The sequence below is a fragment of the Lagenorhynchus albirostris genome, chromosome 4, assembly GCF_949774975.1.
Source record: "Lagenorhynchus albirostris chromosome 4, mLagAlb1.1, whole genome shotgun sequence".
In the NCBI taxonomy this organism is placed as follows: Eukaryota; Metazoa; Chordata; class Mammalia; order Artiodactyla; family Delphinidae; genus Lagenorhynchus; species Lagenorhynchus albirostris.
This window is the reverse complement of record NC_083098.1, coordinates 63,271,712-63,286,806: the sequence shown is the minus strand read 5'-3', so window position 1 is coordinate 63,286,806 and position 15,095 is coordinate 63,271,712. Positions and strand designations below refer to the sequence as shown.

Genomic DNA, 15,095 nt, shown 5'->3' with positions numbered 1-15,095 from the left:
GACACGAGAGCAGTGTGTGCACAGCTGGCATTGCTGCCACATAAGGGCTCCTCAGGTTGTACAATCATAGAAAGAAATTTGACTTAAGCAAGTTAATCTCTTCCAATTCAACAAAGGTATTAAAAGGGCAAGTGGTGGCCCTAGTCCCGAGGCCAAACCTGGAAATATGACACAACACAAAAAGAAAGAATCAGGAGAACATACGACCAGAGATGCAGGCAAATCAGGCACCAGCTCGCAAAATGGGCTCAGACCAGCAGGACTATGGAAGGCAGAAAGCAAAGAGCAGGGAAGGGATCCTTAGGTACCTCTGAAGAAGGTCATATCCTGCTGCCACTTTCCCTGGCTGCCTCTGTTCAAATCCCTGTTCAGCCACTTACTACATGGTGACTATAAACAAGTTGTTTCAACAGCACGTGCTTCCATTTTCTCATCTGCAAAATGGAGATCAAGATTCTACATTTGTCATAAGGTTTGCATATGTGTGGTATGTGTGTGTTAAACTAATACATGCAAGGCAGCACATAGAAATAATCATTCAGTAAAGGCTATTATCATCAGTATCATTTGTATTATTATTCATAAACTTGTTGGCAAATTCTCAGAACCAAGGATTGCTTTGCACCAAAGCCAGTCCTCCTCCCTGGCCATATCCATGCCATGAGAAATTTGTAAAAGCACTATTACATCCCTCCCAAATCTGTATGTTCCAGAGGATCTTCAAGCGGGACCAGAGACCAGTGGAGAGGAACAGGGCCTGACACAATGGCCCCCACCAAAAAAACTTCCTGATCTTTTTCATCTCCTCCAATTTCCAAGTTAGCAGGCAGAGGACAGTCTCCAAAACCAGGAAGCCGCTCATCTAGGACCTTGGCCAGGCGCACAAAAGTGAGCACACGGTGTGCAATTCATCATGGAGAGTTTTGCAGAGTTGAATACAGTACTATGAACTGCCAATTATGCGTTAATACCAGAACATATTGAGGAAATTGTCCAGAGAACCTAATGTTATCATTAAAACACAATGTGAAACACTCCCTAAATTCTGCTTCTGGGGCAAAACAGTTTCCTGTATATCATGATAAAAAAATTGTTAAAAAGAAATAAAGGCTTTATTAAGATGCAAATCAGGGAGCATAAATGCATCCCAGACTAAACATTGCTTCTTATTTAGGCGATCTGGATCAAACATAAATAACACATGAAGCTTCTAGAACTCCTGCAGGTCATAATGAACCTAATGTAGAAGGACAAGATTATGATGCATAAACAAGCTTACCAGGACAAATGGGATGCACATCATAGCCAAGCCCCATGGCATCAAAAATAATGATGAATCACCACATATGTGAACAGGGTATTGCAGCGGCTGTCAGAGCAGCATGTGTATAGGTACAAGCCATGGAGTAATTCTGTTTAAGTACAGTCACTGGGCCCACTGTGCACCTAGGAATTGTGGCAGGCACCTCAGATAGCATCTTTAATGACTATTCAGATGAAGATAGGATGATTAATGATATCCTTTCTCATTTTTTGAAGTACAAAATATGAAGCCAATCCTACATAAATTCCCCTACCTTGCAGACTGAGCAACAATCTCTCATTATAATATATTCCTATAAATCATGCAGGATTACATGGGAGAAATGGCATAGCTCTGCCTTTAATTGTTTCTCTGTGTGTGTGTGTGACAGAGAGAGAGAGAAAGAAAGAGAAAAGAGAGGGAAATGGAGTACCATCTACCTTAAAAAGTCCTTTTAACTAAAAGTGACTGGTGTCATGTGTTTGATGATATATTTTGTTTCTTAAGAAATAAATGGACTATTCATAGGCTAGCACAATGTCCAACACAGAGTACTTGTTCAATAAACATTTGTATAAGAAAAGGAGAAAGAGAATAAAAGGACAAAGAAGAGTAAAGTACGAAAGAAGAAATGGGAAAGAAAAATGATCAGAAATGTTTTCAAATCACTCTGACCAGCAGAAATGCCAACTCCGTGTATGTTTTACATGGAGTAAAAGCACAAAGAGTATTGATGGAAAGGCTGTAGCTATTACCACACAGTTCCCTGGTGAGATATATGAAGAGGTAGTAGGTCCCCTCACTGGGCAGTGGCAGAGCTAGAACTGAATTCCAGGTACCCTAGCTCCTAAATACTTAGGTGAAAGTTTATATATTATATGCTATCTAACCCTTTTTCAAGAGCCTCTCACCAGGTTGATGTGGTATCAGAAGGCAAGACACGAAATATCAATTCTAATTGTTTCCATTAGGCAGTCACATTGAGTTGGTTTCAAATCTAAAAAACAACTGAACTATTTCTGCCTCTTCAATTGATTTCCACAGTCTTTTCTCTTGTAATTTAGGTAACTTTCTGAATTCACAGACTTCAGTCTCTTGGGTAGCTCCATACTTCTGTTAGATACTTTATTAATCTACTACTCTGCCTTACATCCTTCTCAACTTCATTGTTCACCGCTAGCCATAATGTTGTCCCCAGTCAGCAAGTCTTTTTAATATGTTGAAACTTTAGGGTGACTGATATGGGTTATAGAGTTGTGGACTAAAGTGGATATAGAAAAAAATTAATGTCACAAGTCATTTACATCCATTATTCTAATGGATTTTAAAACAATGAAGTTATTTTTTATCAAGGCTTACTGAAAATGCATACAGTTTAGAAGCCATTTGATTTCCACATAGTCTATATTTTAACATTTAACAATGTGACAGTCTCAAAATGGCACACTGTCACAGTTGAAAATCACCTTAGAAATTCTGAACTACCAAATTAAATGTGGGGTAGGCCACATACAATTATCTTCGGAATTGTAGGGCAGTGCTGGCTCTCAAGGACTTAGATGACAGTATCATGATCATATGACCCATAAAACTGTTCTTTTCTCATATTACTTTTCTTAAAGTCTAAACTTCTCATGAAATGTATTTTCAAACCAAAAGTCTTACCTCTGAGGCTAGATTGATTTAAAAGAATTATATTCTAATTCCTTAGTATTTAGCCATCTTCATGATTCAATTTCTTTATTTTCATATGTCTGTATATCCCGTGAAAGTGAGATTAGCCAGAATACTTCATTCTTCATGGGTTTGTGAAAGGGAATTTCTCCAGGGTCATTGAAAAGGGGAGAAAATAAGTTCTTCTAGGAAGCAGGACTAAGTGTTACTAGGAAACTCAATAAAGTAAAGATCAAAATAGAGAATAATAGAGAAAATTTAAGGTAGGAATAAAAATGATGAAAGTAAAAGATTGAATTTGAAAATAGTAAAGTTAAAATGAGCGAATGCTAGTATGTTTTAAAATATATATGCAGATGTGAATTAGAAATACAGAGTACAAATAAAGATATGGAAAAGATTATGAGAACAAAACACTGCTGAGCTATCAGTTGTATAATTACTGTGAACCACATTGAAAACGTCCCACCCAACCCCTATGCATTACAACATTTGCAGTGGATCTGTCCATCCCTTGAAGCTACTGATACCAACGTCGTGTACAAATTTGAGAAGCCAGGATGTTTGATCTTTGGCAAACTGATGACTAGTTGATCCTTTCTTGCATATAATTCCTATATTTCTAAGCCAACGTTCTAAAATAAGGCCTTCCATCTACTTATATTCCCCATGCACCATTCTAAATCTGACAGGCACTTATTTTCTATAACACACTCTTTCACTACTCCTTTTCAATCCCATCTACTGTGTACCCTGGAACTTGCATTCCATGATTAACAAACTTTCCAAAATCTTTCACCCTTTTAGTAAAATTTTCTTTTATTACATGTTTTAATTTAAATTTTTGTACACCACTTGACATAGGCATTATTAATGCTCATCAACATTTCTTTTTTTTAATTGAAGTTTAGTTGATTTACAGCATTGTGTTAGTTTCAGTTATACAGCAGAGTGATTCAGTGATTTTCAATTCTTTTCCCTTATAGGTTGTTACAAAACATTGAATAGAGTTCCCTGTGCTATACAGTAGGTCCTTGTTTGTTATCTATTTTATATATAGTAGTGTGTGGATGCTAATCCCAGACTCCTAATTTATCCCTCCCTCCCACAACCTTTGCCCTTTGGTAACCATAGTTTGTTTTCTATGTCTGTGGGCCTATTTCTGTTTTATATGTAAGTTCGTTTGTATCACATTTTTGGATTCCACATATAAATGATATCATATATTTGTCTTTCTGTCTGACTTACTTCACTTAGTATGATAATCTCTAGGTCCATCCACGTTACTGTATATGGCATTATTTCATTCCTTTTTATGGCTGAGTAATATCCCACTGTACATATATACCACATCTTCTTTATCCCTTTCTCTGTCAATGGACATTTAGGTTGCTTCCATGTCTTGACTCTTGTAAATAGTGCTGCAACGAACATTGGGGTGCATGTATCCTTTCCAACCATGTTTTTCTCTAGATACATGCCCAGGAGTGGGATTGCTGGATCATATGGTAACTCTATTTTTAGTTTTTTAAGGAACCTCCATACTGTTCTCCATAGTGGCTGTACCAATTTACATTCCCACCAACAGTGTAGGAGGGTTCCATTTTTTCCACACCTTCTCCAGCATTTATTGTTTGTAGATCTTTTGGTCATGGCCATTCTGACTGGTGTGAGGTGGTATCTTGTAGTTTTGATTTGCATTTCTCTAGTAATTAGCAATGTTGAGCATCTTTCCATCTGCCTTTTGGCTATCTGTATCTCTTCTTTGGAGAAATGTCTGTTTAGATCTTCTGCCCATTTTTTGACTGGGTGGTTTGGGTTTTTTTATATTGAGCTGTTGAGCCGTTTGTACATTTTGGAGATTAATCCCTTGTCAGTCACATCGTTTGCAAATATCTTCTCCCATTCTATAGGTTGTATTTTTGTTTGTTTATGCTTTCCTTTGCTGTGCAAAAACTTTTGTTTAATTATGTCCCATTTGTTATTTTTGTTTTTATTTCCATTACTTTAGGAAATGGATCCAAAAAGATATTTATGCTATTTATGTCAAAGAGTGTTCTGCTTATGTTTTCCTATAGGTGTTTTATGGCATCTGGTTTTATATTTAGGTCTTTAATCCATTTTGAGTTTATTTTTGTGTATGGTATTAGAGAAAGTGCTAATTTCTTTTTTTTGCTTTGCAAAATATTACTCTTTAATTAGTGAAAAATTCAAATTCAAGCCTTGCCTAATGCTTATTGCCCTTCCTTGCAGGTCTGAATGCTAGACCTAGTGACTGTGGCCAACTATCTCTCATTGGTGTTCCAAAAGCCGAAGAGCTCCTTCCTGCTAGACTTTCTTCGATATTTCAGTTGTAATAAGCAGATTTAACTAGCTTTTGGAAAGTTGCTCACTATCACCATAGTATGTCATGCCTTCACTTCTCTGTAGTTGAAGCTCTTGCTGCTGCCTTGTCATTCTTTATTTACGCTGACTTGTCCATATTCAAAAAGCTGCTGAAGTCCTGTCTTAGTGAGTCTCCTTTGACCCACACTGTGCTTAAAAAGCACATCTTAGGTCCTTTAAATCTGGTTAAATCACTCTCCTCATGGCTTAACTTTTCCACACTTTTCACAAGAACTAAGCTAATACAACTTATAAACAGGTCACATACACAGATTTCACCTGCTTATAGGTTGCAAACATCAACTTACTGACAATATTTTCACGATTAAACTAGTTCCAGAACACAGAAAGTTTGTTAACAGTACAAATTAACCTCATATGCCATTAAAGGATACTGTCAAGGTTGTGTCAAACAATTTCACAAACATAGAAACAGGAAATGTTAATCTCCCCCATTCCTTCAACTTTTATTATATGAATAAAAGAACTTGAGACAATTTAGCTTAATTTTAATAAAATGTTTCCCAAGCGTTATTTTGACCAGGTACCCAGGTTTAAGTTATGAACATTGACAGTGTCCCTTTATATAACCAACACTTTAAGTTGTTAAAGACTTAACCATTTTCTAATAACTAGCCTATTTTCTACACTGCTTATTCACATATGTCCATTAACAAATGGTATGTTGTCTGTTACATTTATTGGTTTGTGAGTGTTTTCTGGAAAACTGCAGCGTCTGTGAAGACCGATTTCCATGCTGGCATTGCATGCATCCAAATATTAATGCACAGAGGCACAGAATTAGAGCAACGAGAGCATATTCAAACACTAGCATGCCCCATCCCCCCTTTTATTGCTTGTTTTGCTTAGTACTTCTTAAAACAAAAATAAGAATCTCAAATTTAATGTTCAACTACCGAAGAAATAATAACAGCAGGGCACATACTTAGGGCTCGAATTAAATTTTAAGCACTAGCTGGCGCAAAACAGTAGACATTGGTTTATATATATATATATATATATATAAACATACATACATGACCTTGTTATCTAAGACTCTTCTCAACCAGGGTCTTCCAAACAAATTGTAAACTCATACCAACATGATTTAGGTTCAAGCATACACATGGAAATAACAGTGTGTTTTTTGGGATTTTTACAAACTCTGACTATCCAAATTTGGATTCAGGTCTTGAAGAAGTGAAAAGCTTGTTTGTACTAAGCAACTGTGCTACACTTCTACTGCAGTAATCACTTGGGATGATTATATCTAGACTATCCTTGGTTTCATCCAGTAAAATGCAGAGGGTACAAACAGGAAAGCATGCCAGCCAGTTAACGGTTCAACAATGTGTGATTTTTATTCTCTTGCTCTGAGAGCTTGTATCAGCAAAATATATATTAAACCAAGGAAAATAACTGAAGATTTATGGGCCTCTTGTGCTTTAAAAGGGAAAAAAAAAAGGTAGCCACTAATTTGCTCAGATAGAGCAGGCTTAGTGGTCCTGTATTTTGAAGATTTTACGAATGTTTCTTAAGGTAGGAGGAAATGGAAGACATTCACTATCCCTTTCCAGAACTTAAACAGAGGGCAGGAGACATTCTTTACACCCAAATAAAACTATGTGACCAAGGTGAATGTAGAATGGAGATGTTCTAAACACAGCTAGGACTCTCAGCAAAGCTAATACACTAAAATCATATGATTACATTTTGAAAGAAAATGCACAAAAACCAAATAGGAATTTTGAGATTTTTCATTTGAAGTAAATCTTAATGCTATTAAATTCGCAAATATGCTAATTTAAATACCCAATTCTATTATCTAAAACACACATTGCAAACATACAAATATCTATTCTCTCCACATGTCAGAGCCCATTCATTTCATGGTTTGGAAATGGGGAGAATAGATCTCCTTAAACTGCAAGTCAGCAGGTGTTTCTTTACAGTTAACTTTAGCAAAATTCATACAAAATAGTAATTAACAATGATCTTCTTTACTTGTTAACTCACAAGGAAACACCTTCAAAACTGCATTTTGTTAAAGTTTCTGTACTAAAATGTAGAAAAACTGAACTACACAAATATTGAAAAGTTAAAATTTCCTTAATTTTTTATTCCTGGTACCACTACCACAATTTACAGGGCAATATACCTGATGTAATGAAAAGAAAAAGAAAAAGCTATAACAGATAAATGACCTCAGGAATGTACATCTAATTGACACTACATTGCATTAATCAATAGTTGCACTTTTTTGCAAACTGTGGCTATGACAGTCCTGAAGAAGAAGGGTTTCCTGTTTAAGCTGCAGTATCTTTTCTGACTATGGATCATCGTTCCTTCTGTGGCAGATTTTTACAGTTCCTCTAATGCATTTGGGACGACTGTCTCAAAGTAACCTGCAGCTTTCCTGACAACTCCTCACTCTCTCTCCTGCTAAGAACTGTAGACCTTTTCTTCTGAGTTTTTAGAACCTTCTGCTACCACATCCACCATTTCCACCACCAGATCCATAACCACCACCATAGGAACTTGCCAAGCTTCTTCCACCAAAACTGCCCCCCTTCATGGGTCCGTAATTTGATTGCTGTTGTCCACTATAATTTCCAAAATCATTATAGCTCCTACCACCACCACAGTTACCTCCAAAATTTCCTCTTTCATTGTAACCATCATATCCTCCACCACCGCCACCATATCCACCACCTTGGTTTCCATATCCTGGTCCACCACCACCATAGCCTCCTCTACTACTATAACCAGGACCACCACCATAGTTACCACCATCACCTCCAAATCCATTATATCCACCATCACCTCCTCCATAACTACCTCTGCTGCCACCACCTCCACGACCATAGCCTCCTCTTCCACCAAAGTTTCCACCACGGCCAAAGTTACCTCCACCACCTCCAAAGTTTCTTCCACGACCCATAAAGTTGCCAGATACACCTCCACGACCTCTTTGTGATGCAGCGGATTGCATTTCTTGTTTAGAAAGGGCCTTTTTCACTTCACAATTATGCCCATTAATAGTGTGGTATTTCTGAATAACAATTTTATCAACTGTATCATGATCATCAAAAGTTACAAAAGCAAATCCTCTCTTTTTTCCACTATGCCTGTCTTCCATAACTATGGTTTCAATCTTGCCATACTTTTCAAAGTAGTCTCTCAAATTATATTCTTCTGTATCTTCTTTAATACCACCAACAAAAATTTTCTTCACTGTTAGATGGGCACCAGGCTTTATAGAATCATCTCTAGAAACAGCTCTCTTTGGTTCCACTACATGCCCATCAACCTTGTGTGGTTGAGCACACATTGCTGCATCCACCTCTTCAACACAAGCGTAAGTAACAAAACCAAAGCCCCTGGAACGTTTTGTTTGGGGGTCTCTCATCACCACACAATTTGTAAGTGTGCCCCATTTCTCAAAATATTCTCTTAAGCTATCATCTGTAGTTTCAAAGCTCAGACCACCAATAAACAGTTTTCTCAACTGTTCTGGTTCCTTTGGATCATGGCCCTCCTCCCCCCAGTGGTGGCAGCGACAGCTGGAGTCGGGCTGGGGGTGGGCGGGTGGCCGTTTTACCTCCATTTTGAGACCAGACTCACCTCTTTAAACTCTGAAAGTGCTAATTTCATTCTTTTACATGTAGCTGTCCATTTTTCCCGGTACCACTTATAAGATATAATGTGTTTTGGATTCAAAGAATCAATATTGTCAAAATGACTATATTACCCAAGGCAATCTACAGATTCAACACAATCCCTATCAAATTACCAATGAACTAGAACAAAAGAAAATTTTTAATTTGTATGGGAACACAAAAGATCTCAAATAGCCAAAGCAATCTTGAGAAAGAAAAACAGCCAGAAGAATCAGCTCCCTGACTTCAGACTATACTACAAAGCTACAGTAATCAAAACACTATGGTACTGGCACAAAAACAGAAATATGGTTCAATGGAATAGAATAGAAAGCCCAGAAATAAACCCACACACCTATGGTCAATTAATCTACAATAAAGGATGTCAAATTATATAATGGAGAACATTTCTTATTTTCTTTGCTTTCCTGAATATATATGTCTTGCTACCCCCTTGAAGTTAGGTATGACCATCTAACTTTCATGGCCCAATGAAATGTGAGTGGAAGGGACATTGCATCACTTTGGAGAAGTATTTAAAAGCCAGTATGTGAATTTCTATGCTATTTTCATTTACTTGTGGAAAACTTACCTTGCTATGCAGGTGACATAATATGAAACATGCAGGAATACTGAGCCAACCCATAAAGGAAAGCTGTCCTAGAGAGTCTCTCCACCCTACAGTGACGTTTATGTAATAAAAATTTGTTATGTAAACCCCTGGGAACTAGATGCTGTTTATTTCAGCAGCATATGCTAGCCTATTCTGACTAATATACTCCTGAATAGTAACATCCCTTACTGAGTGCTCTCATGAGTAGCATGTTTATTTATTCATTCATATATGCCTCAGAATCTGGATCCCAGGTCTATCTTCTTCTCTCCTGTCCTCATAGGTCATTAATCATTTAAGGAGCATGACATTTGGTGATACAACCACTTGAACTTCATCTTCTCTTACAGGGCCTACAATCAACCTGAATGCTTTTCATGTTCATTTGTATGATCAGTTCACCAACCTATCAAATCAGTTATTTCACTATCTCACTTCAGTGATCTCAACACCACTTCACCCCATATTTCATAAGCATACATGCATATTTTCATCACCTGACTCAGTTTCTCCTCTGAAATAATGGATTCATTCATCTCACTTTCTGAAAACAGCCTCCTATCCTCCAAGTTGATTCATTTAATCATGCCCTGCTATACCAACCTCATCAGGACCCCCAGGATACAGACTTTCTTATTTTAATCTATTTTTATCCTAATTACTATTGATCCCATTGTTTTGATCCTTAGTAATCCTAATCCTAATGATTTTGCCCCTTTGGTCATTATTCTCAGTCCTTTCTTCATTTTCCTATCCTTTCCTACATCAAACAAAACCTTACTTTGAATAATCAGAAATGTCTGCCTTCTCTGCCTCTTTACCTTATAAGTACCTACAACTAGTTAGACTGATCCAACTATAAATTTGTGCTCACCGAGACCAACTGGATCCTCCTATACTCCCTGGAAATACTAAGAGTGCTTCTCAATTCTCTCTCTCATTTTCACAAAAGTCCCCCTCTGTCCCAAAATCTCAACTTGAGTCATTCATGGTTTTTCATCATAAAAATGATAAGAGGGGAACCCCTTTGAATTCCCAACCTTAAGACCTACAAAGCAACGTGCATTAATAATCATCCTTTTTGGGGAGGACATTCAAGATGGCAGAGGAGTAAGACATGGAGATCACCTTTCTCCCCATAAATACATAAAAAATACATCTGCATGTGGAACAACTCCTATAGAACACCTACTGAACGCTGGCAGAAGATCTCAGACTTCCCAAAAGGCAAGAAACTCCCCATGTACCTGGGTAGGGCAAAAGAAGAAACAGAGACAAAAGAATAGGGACGGGACCTGCACCACTGGGAGAGAGCTGTGAAGGAGGAAATGTTTCCACACACTAGGAAGCCCCTTCACTGGTGGAGATGGGGGATGGGGAGGGGGAAGCATCAAAGCCATGAAGGAGAGCGCAGCAACAGGGGTGCAGAGGGCAGAGAAAGATTCCTGCACAGAGGATTGGTGCCGACCAGCACTCACCAGCCTGAGAGGCTTGTCTGTGCACCCGCCGAGGCAGGTGGGGGATGGGAACTGAGGCTCAGGCTTCGGAGCTCAGATCCCAGGGAGAGGATTGGGGTTGGCTGCATGAACACAGCCTAAAGGGGGCAAGTGTGCCACAGCTAGCCAGGAGGGAGTCCAGGGAAAAGTCTGGAACTGCCAAAGAGGCAAGAGATCATTGTTTCGGGGTGCACAAGGAGAGGGGATTCAGAGCACGGCCTAAACAAGCTCCAGAGATGGGTGTGAGCCACAGCTATCAGCGCGGACACCAGAGATGGGCATGAAACATTAAGGCTGCTGCTGCAGCCACCAAGAAGCATGTGTGCAAGCACAGGTAACTATCCACACCTCCCCTCCTGGGAGCCTGTGCAGCCTGCCACTGCCAGGGTCCCGTGATCCAGGGGCAACTTCCCCAGGAGAACACAGGGCACGCCTCAGATTGCTGCAACATCACGCTGCCCTCTACCACTGCACGCTCGCCCCCATACCATACCCCTCCCTTCCCCTGGCCTGAGGGAGCCAGAGCACCCTAATCAGCGGCTACTTTAACCCCATCCCGTCTGGGCGAAGAACAGATGGCCTCAGATGACCTACACGCAGAGGCCGGGCGAAATCCAAAGCTGAACCCCGGGAGCTGTGCGAACAAGGAAGAGAAAGGGAAATCTCTCCCAACAGCCTCAGGAGCAGCAGATTTAATCTCTATAATCAACTTGATGTACCCTGCATCTGTGGAATACCTGAATAGAGAACGAATCATCCCAAAATTGAGGCAGTGGACCTTGGGAGCAACTGTAGACATGGGATATGCTTTCTGGTTTTATGTTTATCTTACTTTAGCATTTAGAGCTTATTATCATGCATAGATTGGTTTATTGATTTAGTTGTTCTCTTCCATATATATATATATATATATATATATATAGTTCCTTTTTCTCATTTTCTGAGTGTGTATGTGTATGCTTCTTTGTGTGATTTTGTCTGTATAGCTTTGCTTTTACCATTTGTCTTAGGGTTCTGTCTGTCATTCTGTTTTTTGGTTTTTTTGTATAGTTTTTACCACTTGTTATCATTGGTAGATTTGTTTATTGGTTTGGTTGCTCTCTTCTTTCTTTCTTTTATTTAAATTAATTTTTAATTTTTTAAAGTTTTTATTTTAATAACTTTATTTACATTATTTTATTTTTCTTTCTTTTTTTTTCCCTCACTTTTCTTCCTAGCTGTGTGGCTTACAGTGTTTTGCTGCTCCAGCCCGGTGTCAGGCCTGAGCCTCTTAGGTGGGAGAGCCAAATTCAGGACATTGGACAACCAGAGACCTCCCAGCTCCATGTAACATCAAACAGCAAAAGCTCTCCCAGAGATCTCCATCTCAATGTTAAGACCCAGCTCCACTCAACGACCAACAAACTACAGTGCTGGACACCCCATACCAAACAACTAGCAAGACAAGAACACAACCCCACCCATTATCAGAGAGGCTGCCTGAAATCATAATAAGTTCACAGACACCCCAAATTACAACACCAGACACAGTCCTGCCCACCAGAAAGACAAGATCCAGCCTCATCCACCAGAACACAGGCACTAGTCCCCTCCACCAGGAAGCATACACAAGCCACTGAACCAACCTAACCCACTGGGGGCAGACTCCAAAAACAACAGGAACTATGAACCTGCAGCCTGTGAAAAGGAGACCCCAAACAGACTAAGTTAAGCAAAATGAGAAGACAGAGAAATACACAGCAGATGAAGGAGCAAGATAAAAACACACCAGACCAAACAATTGAAGAGGAAATAAGCAGTCTACCTGAAAAAGAATTCAGAGTAATGATAGTAAAGATGATCCAAAATCTTGGAAATAGAATGGAGAAAATACAAGAAACGTTTAGCAAGGACCTAAAAGAACTAAAGAGCAAACAAACAATGATAACACAATAACTGTAATTAAAAATTCTCTAGAAGGAATCAATAGCAGAATAACTGAGGCAGAAGAATGGATAAGTGACCTGGAAAATAAAATAGTGGAAATAAATGCCCCAGAACAGTACAAAGAAAAAAGAATCAAAAGACTTGAGGACAGTCTCAGAGACCTCGGGGACAACATTAAATGCACAAACATTAGAATTATAGGGTTATAGGGGTCCCAGAGAAGAAGAGAAAAAGAAAGGAACTGAGAAAATATTTGAAGAGATTATAGTTGAAAACTTCCCTAATATGGGAAAGGAAATAGTTAATCAAGTCCAGGAAGTACAGAGAGTCCCATAAAGGATAAATCCAAGGAGAAACACACCAAGACACAAACTAATCAAACTATCAAAAATTAAATACAAAGAAAAAATATTAAAAGCAGCAAGGGAAAAACAAAAAATAACTTACAAGGGAATCCCCATAAGGTTAACAGCTGATTTCTCCACAGAAATTCGGCAAGCCAGAAGGGAATGGCAGGACATATTTAAAGTGATGAAAAGGAAAAAACTTCAACCAAGATTACTCTACCCAGGAAGGATCTCATTCAGATTCAACAGAGAAATTAAAATCTTTACAGACAAGCAAGAGGTAAGAGAATTCAGCACCACAAAACCACCTTTACAACAAATGCTAGAGAAACTTCTTTAGGCAGGAAACACAGGAGAAGGAAAAGACCTACAAAAACAAACACAAAAGAATTAAGAAAATGGAAATAGGAACATACGTATCAAAAATTACCTTAAATGTAAATGGATTAAATGCTCCAACAACAAAAATAGACTGGCTGAATGCATACAAAAACAAGACCCATATATATACTGTCTACAAGAGACCCACTTCAGACCTAGGGACACATACAGACTGAAAGTGAGGGGATGGATAAAGATATTCCATGCAAATGGAAATTAAAAGAAAGCTGAAGTAGCAATCTCATAACAGACAAAGTAGATTTCAAAATAAAGACTATTACAAGAGACAAATAAGGACACTACATGATGGTCAAGGGATCAATCCAGGAAGAAGATATAAAAATTGTAAATATTTATGCACCCAACATAGAGCACCTCAATACATAAGGCAAATGCTAACAGCTATAGAAGGGGAAATCGACAGGAATACAATAATATTAGGGGACTTTTAACACCCTACTTTCACCAATGGACAGATCATCCAAAATGAAAATAAATAAGGAAACACAAGCTTTAAATGATACATGAAACAAGGTGGACTTAATTGATATGTATAGGATATTCCATCCAGAAACAACAGAATACACTTACTTCTCAACTGCTCATGGAAGATTCTCCAGGATAAATCATATCTTGGGTCATAAAACAAGCCTTGGTAAATTTAAGAAAATTGAAATTGTATCTTTTCCAAAAACAACATTATGAGATTACATATCAATCACATGAAAAAATCTGTTAAAAAAATACAAACACATGGAGTCAAACAATACACTACTAAAAAAACAAGAGATCGCTGACAAAATCAAAGAGGAAATCAAAAAATACCTAGAAACAAATGACAATGAAAACCTGATGACCCAAAACCTATGGGATGCAGCAAAAGCAGTTCTAAGAGGGAAGTTTATAGCACTATAATCCTACCTCAAGAAACAAGAAACAACTCAACTAAACAACCTAACCTTACATGTAAATCAATTACAGAAAGAATAACAAAAAAATCCCAAAGTTAGCAGAAGGAAAGAAATCATAAAAGTCAGATCAGAAACAAATGAAAAAGAAATGAAGGAAACGATAGCAAAGATCCATAAAACTAGAAGATGGTTCATTCAGAAGATAAACAAAATTGATAAACCATTAGCCAGACTCATCAAGAAAGAAAGGGAGAAGACTCAAATCAATAGAATTAGAAATGAAAAAGGAGAAGTAACAACTGACACTGCAGAAATACAAAGGATCATGAGTGATTACTACAAGCAAATATTTGCCAATAAAATGGACAACCTGGAAGAAATGGACAAATTATTAGAAAAG

The 15,095-nt window shown here is 38.1% G+C and overlaps 1 protein-coding gene across 1 annotated transcript; it reads right to left on the bottom strand.

Annotated features, from left to right (window-relative positions):
* Positions 1-7,625: 7,625 nt before the first annotated feature.
* Positions 7,626-8,972, bottom strand: LOC132519322 (heterogeneous nuclear ribonucleoprotein A3-like). Its single transcript, XM_060147258.1, has one exon. It carries the CDS (start codon positions 8,967-8,969, stop codon positions 7,836-7,838), a length of 1,134 nt encoding a protein of 377 aa, XP_060003241.1. The 5' UTR covers positions 8,970-8,972; the 3' UTR covers positions 7,626-7,835.
* Between the last annotated feature and the right edge of the window lie 6,123 nt (positions 8,973-15,095).